This window comes from Balaenoptera acutorostrata, chromosome 5 (assembly GCF_949987535.1).
Source record: "Balaenoptera acutorostrata chromosome 5, mBalAcu1.1, whole genome shotgun sequence".
Lineage (NCBI taxonomy): Eukaryota > Metazoa > Chordata > Mammalia > Artiodactyla > Balaenopteridae > Balaenoptera > Balaenoptera acutorostrata.
The window spans coordinates 71,236,218-71,249,535 of NC_080068.1; the positions used below are offsets into that span (position 1 = coordinate 71,236,218).

General features: G+C 37.0%; 1 protein-coding gene across 6 annotated transcripts in view; it reads left to right on the forward strand.

Annotated features, from left to right (window-relative positions):
* FRYL (FRY like transcription coactivator) overlaps positions 1 to 13,318 on the forward strand; it is a 302,580-nt gene that overhangs the window by 233,130 nt on the left and 56,132 nt on the right. For all 6 annotated transcript variants that reach the window (XM_057547273.1, XM_057547272.1, XM_057547271.1 and 3 more), the window contains 9 exons: positions 270 to 430; positions 986 to 1,096; positions 1,945 to 2,099; positions 2,412 to 2,511; positions 3,626 to 3,794; positions 7,043 to 7,302; positions 7,674 to 7,814; positions 10,809 to 10,977; positions 12,794 to 12,878. In XM_057547273.1, the coding sequence (XP_057403256.1) occupies positions 270 to 430; positions 986 to 1,096; positions 1,945 to 2,099; positions 2,412 to 2,511; positions 3,626 to 3,794; positions 7,043 to 7,302; positions 7,674 to 7,814; positions 10,809 to 10,977; positions 12,794 to 12,878 (1,351 nt within the window). The remainder of the gene's footprint in view (positions 1 to 269; positions 431 to 985; positions 1,097 to 1,944; positions 2,100 to 2,411; positions 2,512 to 3,625; positions 3,795 to 7,042; positions 7,303 to 7,673; positions 7,815 to 10,808; positions 10,978 to 12,793; positions 12,879 to 13,318) is intronic.

Here is a 13,318-nt window from a genome sequence, read left to right on the forward strand (position 1 = left end):
CTGCCGTGAAATTCTGCTTGCCAAGATGTCGTATTTCATATAACGCTGCATCTCCCATAACACTGCACTACATGATGACATACACTGCAACTTTGTTTCTGTTATTTGCATATATATAAATAATTTCTGTTACTCTGGAGGTTTGCGGTAGGTTAAAATGAAAGCTTTTGCTTTCTTTTTTTATAATATATATTCAATAATGAAGTTGACATGCGTATTAAGGAAAAAAGAAATGGAAATAATTTTTTCTACCTATTTTTTATTTACAGTACACCAGAGAAGAAGTATTTTTCCTCAACAGAGCCTTCGTCACAGTCTGTTTATGCTGTTCAGTCACTGGGCAGGCCCTTTTAGCATCATGTTTACGCCCTTGGACAGATACAGTGATAGAAATATGCAAATTAACAGACATCAGTACTGTGCACTAAAGGTATTTACCTAGAAATCTGATTTCTTTTTTCTTATGTTAAGAGTGGAGTTAAATTTTTTTGTCTCTCAGTGCCTGGTGTTATAAAAAGGATAGGGATTTCTTCAGAGTACCTGAGAGTATTAGAATATACATTTGCCTGCTGTATTCAAACATTTATACTGTAAGTTTATTCAAATGTATAAAATACAATGCAAAAAAGTTCCAGAATCTACCAAAATTGGAAGCCATTCTCTTAAAGAACTGAGGATTGCCTCAAAGAAATACCTATTTTTTTTTTTTCCTACTTAAGTACTTTCTCTTGGTCTTTTTTTTTTTTCTCTTCTCCTCCAATACTGTTCAAACTCCATGTCTTATCTGGTATCACGATATTTACATACTACTCATAGTAAATTTCTTCATTTCAAAAGTTACGATTTTGCTTTTCTTTATAAAGAAAAAAATTAACGATATTGTGACTACATAAGCATGAGTAAAATATCCTGCCTCTTCTCATTAAGCAACCAACATTTAACCTCTTAAATGTTGTAAATGTAATTCTAATATTATTGTTTGAAGGCTATGTCTGCTGTACTATGTTGTGGCCCTGTTGCAGATAATGTAGGACTTTCATCAGATGGATATTTGTACAAATGGTTGGATAACATTTTGGACTCTCTGGACACAAAGGTACTTATGACAGTTCCCTTAAAATTCTATAATAAATTGTCATTGCACTGTTTAGAGTTATTGTATGGCCCACTGAACATATCTTTTTAACATAAGGTAAGTTAGAATTACAGGCAAAAAAATATATTATGTAAAATGAAATAGGATACCATAAACTACGAGATTTGTAATTCTTATTTAGTACTCATTTGAATAATTTTAATTTCCCTTTTATATTATAGGATTAATACAGTAGTGTGTGTGTGTATATATATATATATATATATATATATATATCACAATAGGGTTCTAAGTCAATAAAAGAATATTAATTGTGGAATACATTGAGCTCCATGGAAAAATACATTGTTTGCTACGTTTAACTGAATTTTTTTGACCACTCTCCAATTAATCATTCTTTCTTGACCTCCTTACTCTCATTCTGTACACACACAGACTTCACAATTTAAAATAGGACTTAACATTTTTTCCCCTCAGAATAATTTTTCTTTTGGGTTATCAAAAACAAGAATAAAGCTTGATAAAAATAACTGGAGAGGTTAATAACTCACTTTCCTGAAAGCACTTAATCACTGTTCATATTCATCAACCACCTCCGGGGCTCTGCTGGAGAAGAGAATTGTACTTCTAAGAGTCTTATATAAAAAGCAGGAGACCAAGCATAATTTTTCCACGTTGGTTTTTCTGCTGGCTGAATAAAATGAGAAAGAGTTGAACAAAAGGAGGCTTGAGTTTCGTGATTCAATACAGTGAATATATGCACTATATTATTTTAATTAAAATGTAGAGGAGTAGACAAATAATATATCCCTTTCTCTGTTCTGGGCAATTTTGTGACCTCTTCTTAGGTTCATCAGTTGGGCTGTGAAGCAGTTACGTTACTGCTGGAGCTGAACCCGGATCAGAGCAACCTGATGTACTGGGCGGTGGATCGCTGTTACACTGGTTCCAAGAGAGTGGCAGCTGGCTGCTTTAAAGCCATAGCTAATGTATTCCAGAACAGGTGCTCTAGATACTACCGTCTTTCATATTTTATTTAGCTTTTCTTAAAAGAGAAAACGTGTCCTTTTGAACTCAGAAATAATAACGAACCCGTATTTTCTTTCCTTAAGTGCTAACAAAATTTAACCAAATACGGATAATGATCCCCATGCATCTGTTGTACCTATTGCCTTAAAAACAAAAACAAAAACACCCCAGTCATCTCATAGGCTTAGCAGCTGCATGCCTGTAGCCTTCCCTTTATATCATGTTTATTAACTGGTGTGAAAGCCTCTAAACATTATTTTACCTAACATGTAAAATTTGTCCCTAGGGATTGTCAGTGTGACACGGTGATGCTTCTCAACCTGATACTGTTTAAAGCCGCTGATTCTTCTCGAAGTATCTATGAAGTTGCTATGCAGCTTTTACAGGTTTGTAAACAAATGTTAATTAAAATATAGTTTTGCTCGGGATTTAATGAAGCATAATAATCTATTCTTGCCTTGAAAGTATGCTAACAGTCAGCTTTATTTTTAATAGTGGGGTATGGTGTTAATTCCTGATTACCATTAGAAATAGAAGAGTAAAATAATATGGGTCATTTAAGTCTATAAATCATGCAAACTACTCAGAAGTGTCCTGTAGGGGATTATGTATGATACCCCTCCCCTTCCCGCAACCCCCCTTCCGCTCACCTGTGTGTGCCTCTGTGTGTGTGTGTGTGTGTGTGTGCGTGTGTGTGTGTGTGTGAGTACTTATGAAAACTGAGTGGTTAAGGCCTATGTGTGCATTTAACTATTTCTGTTCAGCAGATAAGAGTAATGCGAGTCAAATTTTTTTTTGAGAATCAAGTGAAAAGTAATTAGCTCTTTTATGATAACCTTTTATAATATTTCTTTATTAGACTGAGGAAAATAACCTAGAAAGTTAACTTATCAAATGTGGATATATGATTATATCCATTGATAATAGGGTGTGGTTCTTCACTCTTAACCAAGGGTTAAGAATGGGATTCAAGGAGATGCACATTTTTCCAAAGGGTTTGAAGTGGTATTGAGGCTGGTAGGGACCATCTTAGGAATTATACCCTAATGTCTTTAATAATTAAGAAGAAAGTTGAGTAGTGTAGCTCTTTGTATAGTGTAATGTCAAAAGAATTTTTAACTTACATTCCATATTTAATCTGTTATTAAACAAGATAGGTTTGAAGAATTTTTTTTCAAGTATACGTGTTTTTATATAGTCATAGTTTTGAACTGGAAAAGTGGTAATCTTCTTTAAGTCATTGTATATTAAGTTGCTGAAGTTATTTTCAAACTATGCTACTGACATTCAACACAGGGAATGCAAAGCCTTATAAAGAGTTACAGATCTTTTGCAAACATTTCTTGGAATTAGAAATTAGCACCTGAAAAACTTTATAACATATATAACTATATAACTTTTAAACTGGAATATTTCTTGGGAGAAGATTTTATGTTTTTCATTATAGCTGAAATTTAGAGGACCCATAAAATCTTAAATTAATGGATTACATTCTTGTAGATCCTGGAACCGAAGATGTTTCGCTATGCTCACAAATTGGAGGTTCAGAGAACAGATGGGGTACTCAGCCAGCTGTCTCCTCTGCCGCATCTGTATTCTGTTTCATATTATCAGTTGTCCGAAGAATTAGCAAGGGCATATCCTGAGCTAACTCTCGCCATATTCTCAGGTATGATCATTGAACTGGTTAATAGTTTTTCTTTAGCAACCATTTTGAAAAAAACTACTTTTAGGAAATTTAAATATATGAAATTTGAGGTTGAATCAAAACAAAACATGTCTTTATATAAGAGAATTTTTTTTCTTTAGTATGAACTCTTCACAGTGATCTACCATGATATTGAGGTTGCTTATTAAAAATCTCTGCAAGGATTCTAACTTTGGCCTCCATTCTCCACCTTACCCCAGCTTTAAAAAAAAAAAAGGTAGAAGGGGGCTTCACAGGCAATTTAAAAGTATTTCTTTAGTAGACATAGAATTTCCTGAATCTTCTGGTATGCAGTTTATCTTGTGTATTGGTCTGTCTTTAATAATAAAAATGGACAGGGATAGAGATACAAGTTTCTTTCTATAAGTAAAAGCTCTAATTTTAGGGAAAGGTCCTGCACTGCCTTAAGCAAAACTATTGCTAGGAACCCACATTGCTTTCTGGTCCAGTTTCCTTTCCTTGTGGGCCAAAAAATATTCTTGCCAGGAGTTTTGAAAACATCAGGTCTATGTGTCAGGCAAGATGTCCCGTATATCTGGGCCTCCCAGGATTTAGATTTAAGATAATTTGGGGGTTCATCCAGCTTAACCTCTGGCCAATGAGCACACTATTGCAGATGCCCCCATAGTGCTTTATCCTTTAACTGAAAAGTTTTAATTATAATATTTACAAAAGACACTCAGCTAGTTTTTCTGTTCTTCATCTGCAACAAGATCTTGTTCTAATCCAAATACTAGAAATGCACCAAAATTGGCATGCAGGGAATAACAGGGTTCTTAAGTGGATCCTTTCCTTCATTTGGGCTCAAGGCATAGAAGCCTTAGCCTTCTTTGCACATCTTTCCACAGTACCTATTTTAGTGGTGGAGATAGTTTGATTCCCATCCCTAACTGACCTGAGTGGGGAAAAAACAACTTCAGTTCTCCTAACTTTCAGTTTTTAAAGCAGCTCACATGTTTGGTTTGCACTGATAAATGGCAGCAGTCAAGCCTCTTCCTTTTTCCCAGCTCGCACAGTCCTGACAGCCCTTTCAAGATGGACATGGTTGGTCATCAACGCAAAGTAGTAACCACTGTCAACACTAATTTTGCTGCTGCTGGGCTTCTTCTGGAGGCTCCAGCACAGAAAACAGAGGAGTCCTCTGGGTCTCAGAGGTCATGAAATTGGTCAGGATGGCAGTGAGTGTTGCCATGGCCCCAGCTTCTATATGCCCTTACAACCCCCTGGCCAGGATCTCTTCATTCAGCTACTTTCAGAGCTCCAGGTCTAATACTTCATAGTCATGGCAATAACATTGACCTATTAACAGAAGGACTTCTTGTAAAAAGTTAGAATTGAGCATAAATATGTGCAAGGCACTGGGCTGAGCAGTTCACTGGTACTGTGTTGAATTTGCACAGTAACTCCATGATGCAGCTGCTTTTGTTACCTTCTTACAGAATAATCAATTGAGGATCAGAGGTTGACAGGTTGGCCCTAGGTCAACCTGTATGTATGTGGTAGAGCTGGGATTCAAACCCAGGTGTGTGTGATTCCAGAGCCAAGTTCCAAATCACTGTGCTTCCGTATTTATTCCTTCTGGTGAGTAAATAGGTATAAGACCTAGTGGGCAAAACGGGACTTGAGGAGAAAGAAGGTTTTTACTTAAAGTGATTTATGGAAATTAAATAGCATATAAAAACTCACAGGCTGGGCTTCCCTGGTGGCGCAGTGGTTGGGAGTCCGCCTGCCAGTGCAGGGGACATGGGTTCGAGCCCTGGTCTGGGAGGATCCCACATGCCGCGGAGCAGCTGAGCCTGTGCGCCACAACTGCTGAGCCTGCGCTCTAGAGCCCGTGGGCCACAACTGCTGAGCCTGCGTGCTGCAACTGCTGAAGCCCGTGTGCCTAGAGCCGGTGCTCCACAACAAGAGAAGCCACTGCAATGAGAGGCCTGTGCACCACAGCAAACAGTAGCCCCTGCTCAACGCAACTGGAGAAAGCCCGTGCGCAGCAACGAAGATCCAGTGCAGCTAAAAATAAAAATAAATAAATTTATAAAAAAAAAAAAAAAAACTCACAGGCTTTGGAATCGACCTTGTATTTGAATCCTCTGCCACTTGATCATTGACCTTGGGCAAGTTACTTGGACTGTCTGCTGCACAGGTTTGACATGAGCATTAAATGAGATGAATGTAAAAGTAATAAGCACATCATAGGCGTCTCCCCTAGATAAAACCAAAATATGTGAGATTTTTCATGGGTCACTTTAAATTAATCCATGTATAAAGATTGCCTTTTATCTTATAATTACATTTATTTATTTATTTGGTAAAAAGCATACATAGTAAAATTTACCATATTAATCATTTTAACTGTACAGTTCAGTAGTGTTAAATATATTTACATTGTTATGAAACAGATCTCCAGAAATTTTTCATCCTGCAGAACTGAAACTTTATACCTACTAAACAGTAACCATCCTTTTCCTGAACTTGCCCCAGCTCCTGGTAATCACCATTCTGCTTTCTGTTGCTATGAATTTGACTCTGTTAGATACCTCATATAAGTAGAATCACACAGCATTTGTGGCTTTATGACTAGCTTATTTTACTTAGCATCATGTCCTCAACATTCATCCATATTGTAGCAAATAACAGGATTTCTTTCCTTTTTAAAGCTGCAGAGTATTCTATTATATGTATATACCATATTTTGTTTATCCATTTATCAATCAATGGACATTTGGAGTGCTTCCACTTCTTGGCCATTGTAAATAGTGCTGCTATGAACGTGGTTGTGCAAATATCTCAAGACCCTGCTTTCAATTCTTTTGGATACATACTCAGAAATGGAATTACTAGCTCATATGATAGTTCTGTTTTTAATTTTTTGAGGAGCTCTTATACTGTTTTCATAGCAGTTGCACCATTTTACCATCTCACCAATAGTGTGCAAACATTTATTTTTCTTAACCGCCAGAGATATTTTATATAAAAGGTAAGTGTGTGATATATGTTAGCTGCTATGTTTTCTTTATGATGTCATCAATGTCAAATTCATTAAAAGGAGAAACAGTGCTCGTAATTCTTAAATGTAATGAATAAAAACTGGCTTGCTGTTTTTTAAGAATTAAAAAGTTAAATTTAAAAATTAAATTTAAATTCATTACAAGTCAGAGGAAACCACAGTTACATCAGTTGTTCCCTCTTTGACTTGTTCTTAATTACAGAGATAAGCCAGAGAATTCAGACAGCTCACCCTGCTGGGAGGCAAGTGATGCTGCACTACCTGTTACCGTGGATGAACAACATCGAGTTGGTGGATTTAAAACCGTTGCCCACAGCAAGGCGGCATGATGAAGATGAAGATGATTCCTTAAAAGACCGAGAACTTATGGTGACGAGCAGGCGCTGGTTACGAGGAGAAGGCTGGGGATCCCCACAAGCCACTGCCATGGTTTTGAATAATCTGATGTACATGACAGCAAAGGTAACATGGTTTTTGTATTTGCAGTTGCTGGACAGGATTACTGAGTTAGGAGTAAACAGGTTAGAAATAGACAAAGAGATTAGATAATCCTGTGGTAACCAAACATGTATGTGTTACCAATAAGTTCCTTTCTTTAAAAAACTTCTCATTAGATATAAAATATCTTTTTTTTGGTGGGGGGGGAGCTAAAATCATATGTGCTTAATGATACTTGTGTTTAGATTTGTTGAAAGAAATGATTGTTCCTCTCAAGTGTGGAAAAGATTAAAGCTGTCTGTAAAAGCGTTATTTTCTAATATTTCATGACATGGCAAGTTAGATATTGAAAAGACAGCCGTTCCTAAAGTGTGTGCTGTGTTTCCTGCCTCTAGTACGGTGATGAACTGGCCTGGTCGGAGGTGGAGAATGTGTGGACCACGCTCGCAGATGGCTGGCCAAAAAATCTGAAAATAATTTTGCACTTTTTGATCAGCATTTGTGGAGTGAATAGTGAACCAAGCCTCTTGCCTTACGTATGTGTTCAAGTTCCTTTCCTTTTTATTTATTTTTTTAATATATATATTTACCCAGTGTCTTGTGATGTCAGAGTCTGGGCAAGCAGTAGACCAGCAGAGGCAAAGCAGGGGCCAAGATGAGGAAAATCAGGAAATAGCACATGGATTTATCCATTGATTCATTTAACAGATATCATCTGGCTTTACTACAGGCTAGGTGTTCTTCTAGGTTCTGATGGATGCTACAGATTTTATTCTTTGAACCTACACCTAATTTATTTAATGAATAAATCTAAGTTAATAAAGTACAGTCATGGTAAGGGCTACAAAGGAAAATTGCAAGAGTCCTGAGAGTGGATAACTTTGGAATCACCACTGTCTGGGAGGATCAGAGATGATACTGGAGAGAAAGTGATATGGAAGTGGAGAGATGTTAGTAGTGTTTCCTATCAGGAGTTGGCGTTGGGATATTGGAGCAGGATGGGAAGTGAGAGCTCAGTGCCTATGGAATCGTGCCCTAAGGCTTCTAGAAGCAAGGAAAAGCATGATAAGGGATATACAGTGAAGAATATAAGTCTTTGCCTTCTAGAGGGAAAGCAGTACTTGAATCTGCTCAAGTTAAGAGAACAGCGTGAAACTATCAAACATGAAGGTTAAACTGAATATGCACACATGCACGCAAACACACGTGTGTATATGTAGATATAGCTATCAGCGACATGGTAGCATCTCCTTAAAGTATGTCCACAGAAGACTAGCTCTGCAGAATGTTGCTCTGAACGTTCTTATGGATCCTACTTTAAACGAACCAGTTAACTTGATTACTGAAAGCACTGTTCTGAAGGCATGACACAAGATTAACCTTCAATGAGAAGCACTTAGAGAAAGGTGGGTGTTTGGTACCAAACAACACCATCACACATTACCTCTTGACCGCACGTCCTAATGCTCTCCCTCAGGCCCCCTGCCCTTGAGCCACGCTGACCCCGCTTGCTGTCCTGCTTTCACACCAGGCATCCCACCCGGGGGCCTTGGTACTTACTTTCCTCTCTGTCCGAGACAGCCACATTGCTCACTGCTGTACCTCCTTCAGACGTTTCCTCAAATGTCAGTTCTCACTGATACTTTCGCTGGTCATCTTGTCTAAAACTGCAAATGCCCTGCCCCCCACACGTACGCTCTTCTTTTCCTTTCCCTGTTTCATTGATTTTCCTAGCATTTATCATCAAACTTGTTATATATTTTACCTCTTTGGCTCATAACTTTTGCCTCAATCAGTCCAGTGGATTGTCAGCTCCTTAAGAGCAGGAATTTTGGTCTGCTTAGTTCATTGCCTTCTTGCCAGAGCCTGGACTAGTGCCTGACACATAGAATCTTCCCCTTAATCGGATGAATGAATGAGTGAGTCAGGGCTGGCACTAGAAACAGGCATGAAGCTATAATTCTAAGAAGCCAAGATGAAGTTCAAGGCATAGCCATTTGCCAGAAATATTAAAAGAGCTATTTTTAATGACAATAATAATAATTTCTTAATTGTCATTTCTTAAGCACTACTTAGAGGCCAGGCACGGTATAAGGACTTCATCTCCATTACTTAATTTCCGGAAGAAATCTGCGACCTTGCTAAGATTACTGCAGTTTTACAGATGAATAAAATAAGGTAGAAAGAAGAGTAATTTCCTCAAAGTCACACAGCCATTTAGCTCTATCTTCGTGGAGCTGGAATTCCAACCCAGAGCTGTTGGTGAAAAGTCAGTGAAAGCTTCTTGGACAGGCAGTGAAGCTGGAGCGGGGATGGGACTTGAAGCCCTGACAGGATTAGAGTCAGGAGCGTCAACTCAGAGGTCCTGGGTCAGAGCAAAGGCACAGAGGAAGAAACATGCTTGACGTTTCCTGGGTCAGAGGAGACTGGACTTGGGAACAGAGAATTAACAAATAGAACAGCTCGGAAAGCTCAAGAGCTGTGTGGAGGACGGTCAGTTATCATTAGGGAACTGTTATCAGATTTTTGGTATGATGTGATAAAGCATGTTGTAAGATTTGTCCGGGGGTCATCTAATAAGACAGAGCTTCTCACACGTCTGTATGCACGTGAGTCGTCTGGGGATCTTGTTCTGGTTCTGAGTCTGGAGGTGAGGGTGAGGCCTGAGATTCTGTATTTCTAGCAAGCTCAGATGACGATGCATGTTGTACAAGGACCACATTTTGAGTAGTAAGGATTAAAGTAGGGAGAAAAAAGATAGATCACTTACTAACCGATCAGCCCATTTCAATAATACATATTACTAAAACATACCCATAAAGCATACTACTGAAAAGTTTTTTTCACTTATTTAACTCGTACTGTGTACTAGGCCTTTTTAAAGTGCTTTATAAATTTTAATTTACTTAATCCTAACAACCGTATGGAGTAGGTGACGTCCCTAATTGCAGAAGAGAAAACTGAGGGGAACTTTCCAGATCGCCTAGCTAGTAAAAGTTACATCTACACTCCAATCCAGACTGTGTCGTTGGAGTTCTAGTTTAGTTCTAGATTCTCGCTCTTAATCGCCAGTCTATACTGCTGGTTGAATATAGAGAACGGGGAAGGCAGAATAAATGATGAATCCTGGGTATGAAGGCTGGCTGAATAAAAATATGAGGAAAATCTTAGGATGATATTAATTGAAAGTTTCCATTGAAAGAGAAACTGATTTATAGAAAGGCAAGTTATCTTTTGCTTTTCTAAAAAAACCCCAAAAAGGTAAAGGAAGTAGATAACTTTATGGACACCATTAAACAATACATTTAGGTCATCCTAATTAGATACAATGTTGAGGGTTAGAGGGAAGATAGAACAGTACTTATAAAGCTGATTAATGTCTGATTGCTGATCAGTGTCTATTCAAATTAAGATTGTGCTTATTCATCTACCGCTTAAAGTTGAACTTACTCTGATAAAATTTGCCTCAAGACAAGTTTGTGAGATAAAAATTGTGCTTTTTCTTTTCCGAACAATTTCTTTTGTGACAGGTGAAGAAAGTTATTGTATATTTAGGTAGAGACAAAACAATGCAGTTGCTAGAAGAACTGGTGAGTGAACTACAGCTGACCGACCCTGTCAGTTCAGGCGTCACTCACATGGATAATCCCCCATATTACCGCATCACTTCCAGCTATAAAATCCCTTCTGTCACCTCAGGTGAGAAGTCATTTAAAACTGACTACTTTGTATAAAAAGAGAAGCTTTCCATAATTGTTCATTTTAGCAAGCGTTTGCTTTAAACATCGTCATAAAGAAAACAAGCAAACATGAGTCATATATCTAATTAACCGGACAAAACTTTGTAAATCCTCATATGAGTAAAGAAGTTTGACAATGTAAGGATTCATAACGTGATAAAGGGAAGCATACTTACATACTTATTTAGAACTGGAATATACATTTATATATCTCTACACAACAAATGCTTTTTTAAAATGACTATAATTAGTATGTAAATATAGAAAATGCTCACTTATTGAAAATTACTGTGTAATTTCATATTATATTTATTTGGGCATGTATTATACATAGTATCCAATCACATGAGTGTATATACTTTTATGTACACCCAATACTTATAGTTATTGTAATATTTCGAGTTGAAGAAACTACGTCGCTGAGGGAATAACTTTCATTGAAAATCAGTATAATATCTGGGCTATTGTAGATTAAATTTCTATGAACTTCTTTGCCATTCAGTTTATATTAAATGTTTTTGTGCTGTTAATAACATTGTATAATTAGAAATCTCTCATACTATATCTTTATAATTTCTTTTTGTCATCTATTTTCATCTTTTTGTTATACTTTCCAAGAGGTTTCTAATAATGCTTCTATTGAATTTTTCATATCTGCTAGAATGTTTTTAATTCCAAAGAGAGGTTTTTTAATTAGAATTTTTTTAGGAGCGTCCTATTCATGTTTCATGGTTGGACTATCTTCTGTATATTTGATAAAATATTCTAGCAACGAAAGTTCCTATTTTCTTTATATTACTGTGTTTTTGTTTTGGTTTGTCTTAGTAAAAGCTTTCCTCAAAAGCCTACCAATTCTGGATCTGTCTTTTCATAAACAGTTCATTTAACAGGCATATTAAAAAGTTGATTGGTTGTTCTGTAGGTATATACAGAACTTATTTTGTCCTTTGTTGTATGATGATTTCGTTGATACAAGTATACATAGGTCTTTTCCCTTGCAGTAATCAGATTCCCCAGAGAAAACCCTTCTAGTCCTCTGCCTAGAGTAGAAGGTGTAGGGGTGTATGTGTGTGTGTGTGTGTGTGTGTGTGTGTATACCAATACATATAATCCATACATACACACACTTGCACAGAGTCTTCAAGCCTTCTGGTAGCCCATTGGCGTGAGAAGGGTGCAGGGGGATCCAATGGCAAATTTATGTATGTATGTATGTATGTATGTTTTCGCTTAGTCTTCGTATCCTCAGTAAAGTACTTCCTCCTTCACCTGTATGTGGTGTGCCCTCGTCCAGAAATCCTCTGATATGCTCTCATCAGAAAAGACTTCTGGAAGTGAGGAGAGAGAACTACCCAGTTACAGGAGGCAGAGGGGTAGATCTTGGGAACCAGCTACTTATGAAAGAGATTTTCAACCATTCTTGCCATTTTTAGCACCTCCTTCAACCCCTACTTCCAGAGGTACTTGATGCCACTAATTCCTGACCTTTTGGAGGTTCAGCACTATAGATACGGAAGCTTCTTGTTTCCTCCACTAACAGCTCTGGATTCAGCCTTCTTAACACTTGATTACTTCCTGTCCATTTGTTTTCCAGTATCCATAATTTTGTTGCTGTTGTCTCCTTACCCTCTTGGTCGTTAAGAGTACATTCCTTTTTAAAAATCACCTTCTTCTCATTTTAGTGGAGTTTTGACATCTATAATTTGAAATCTTTTGTTCTTATTGAGCTATTCTAGGCTTTAAATTCATAGATACTGTTTTATTTATGATTACAGGAACTACTTCTAGTAGCAATACAATGGTAGCTCCCACGGATGGCAATCCTGATAATAAGCCCATAAAAGAGAATATTGAAGAGAGGTAAGTACTTCTCTGTTCTTCATTAGCCTGTCAGTTTGACATATACAGATTATCATCAGCATAAATGACAATTTCTGCATTGGAATGTATATTTCATTGTGTTAAAATTCTAGTGAGGAAATATATTTCCATATTGGAAATTTTCCACATTGACTATTTTAACATTAAAGATGCTGGCATGCTAGATTTTTTTATATGCACTAATGGATGAATAGGTAGAGTATGGTCAGTCACTTTTTGTGTTGCTACATTTTTAAACTTTTCTAAATGGGTATTTACTCTGCCTGTTTTATATGGAATAGGTTTCATCAGCACATTATTATCACAACAATTTAAGAAAAATCTTCAGGTAGAAATAATTGACTTCAAAGCTTAAGCTTTTGAATTGTAATGTGGAAATTAACATATATCATAGTAAACTTTAGGATTTTGTGTACTGT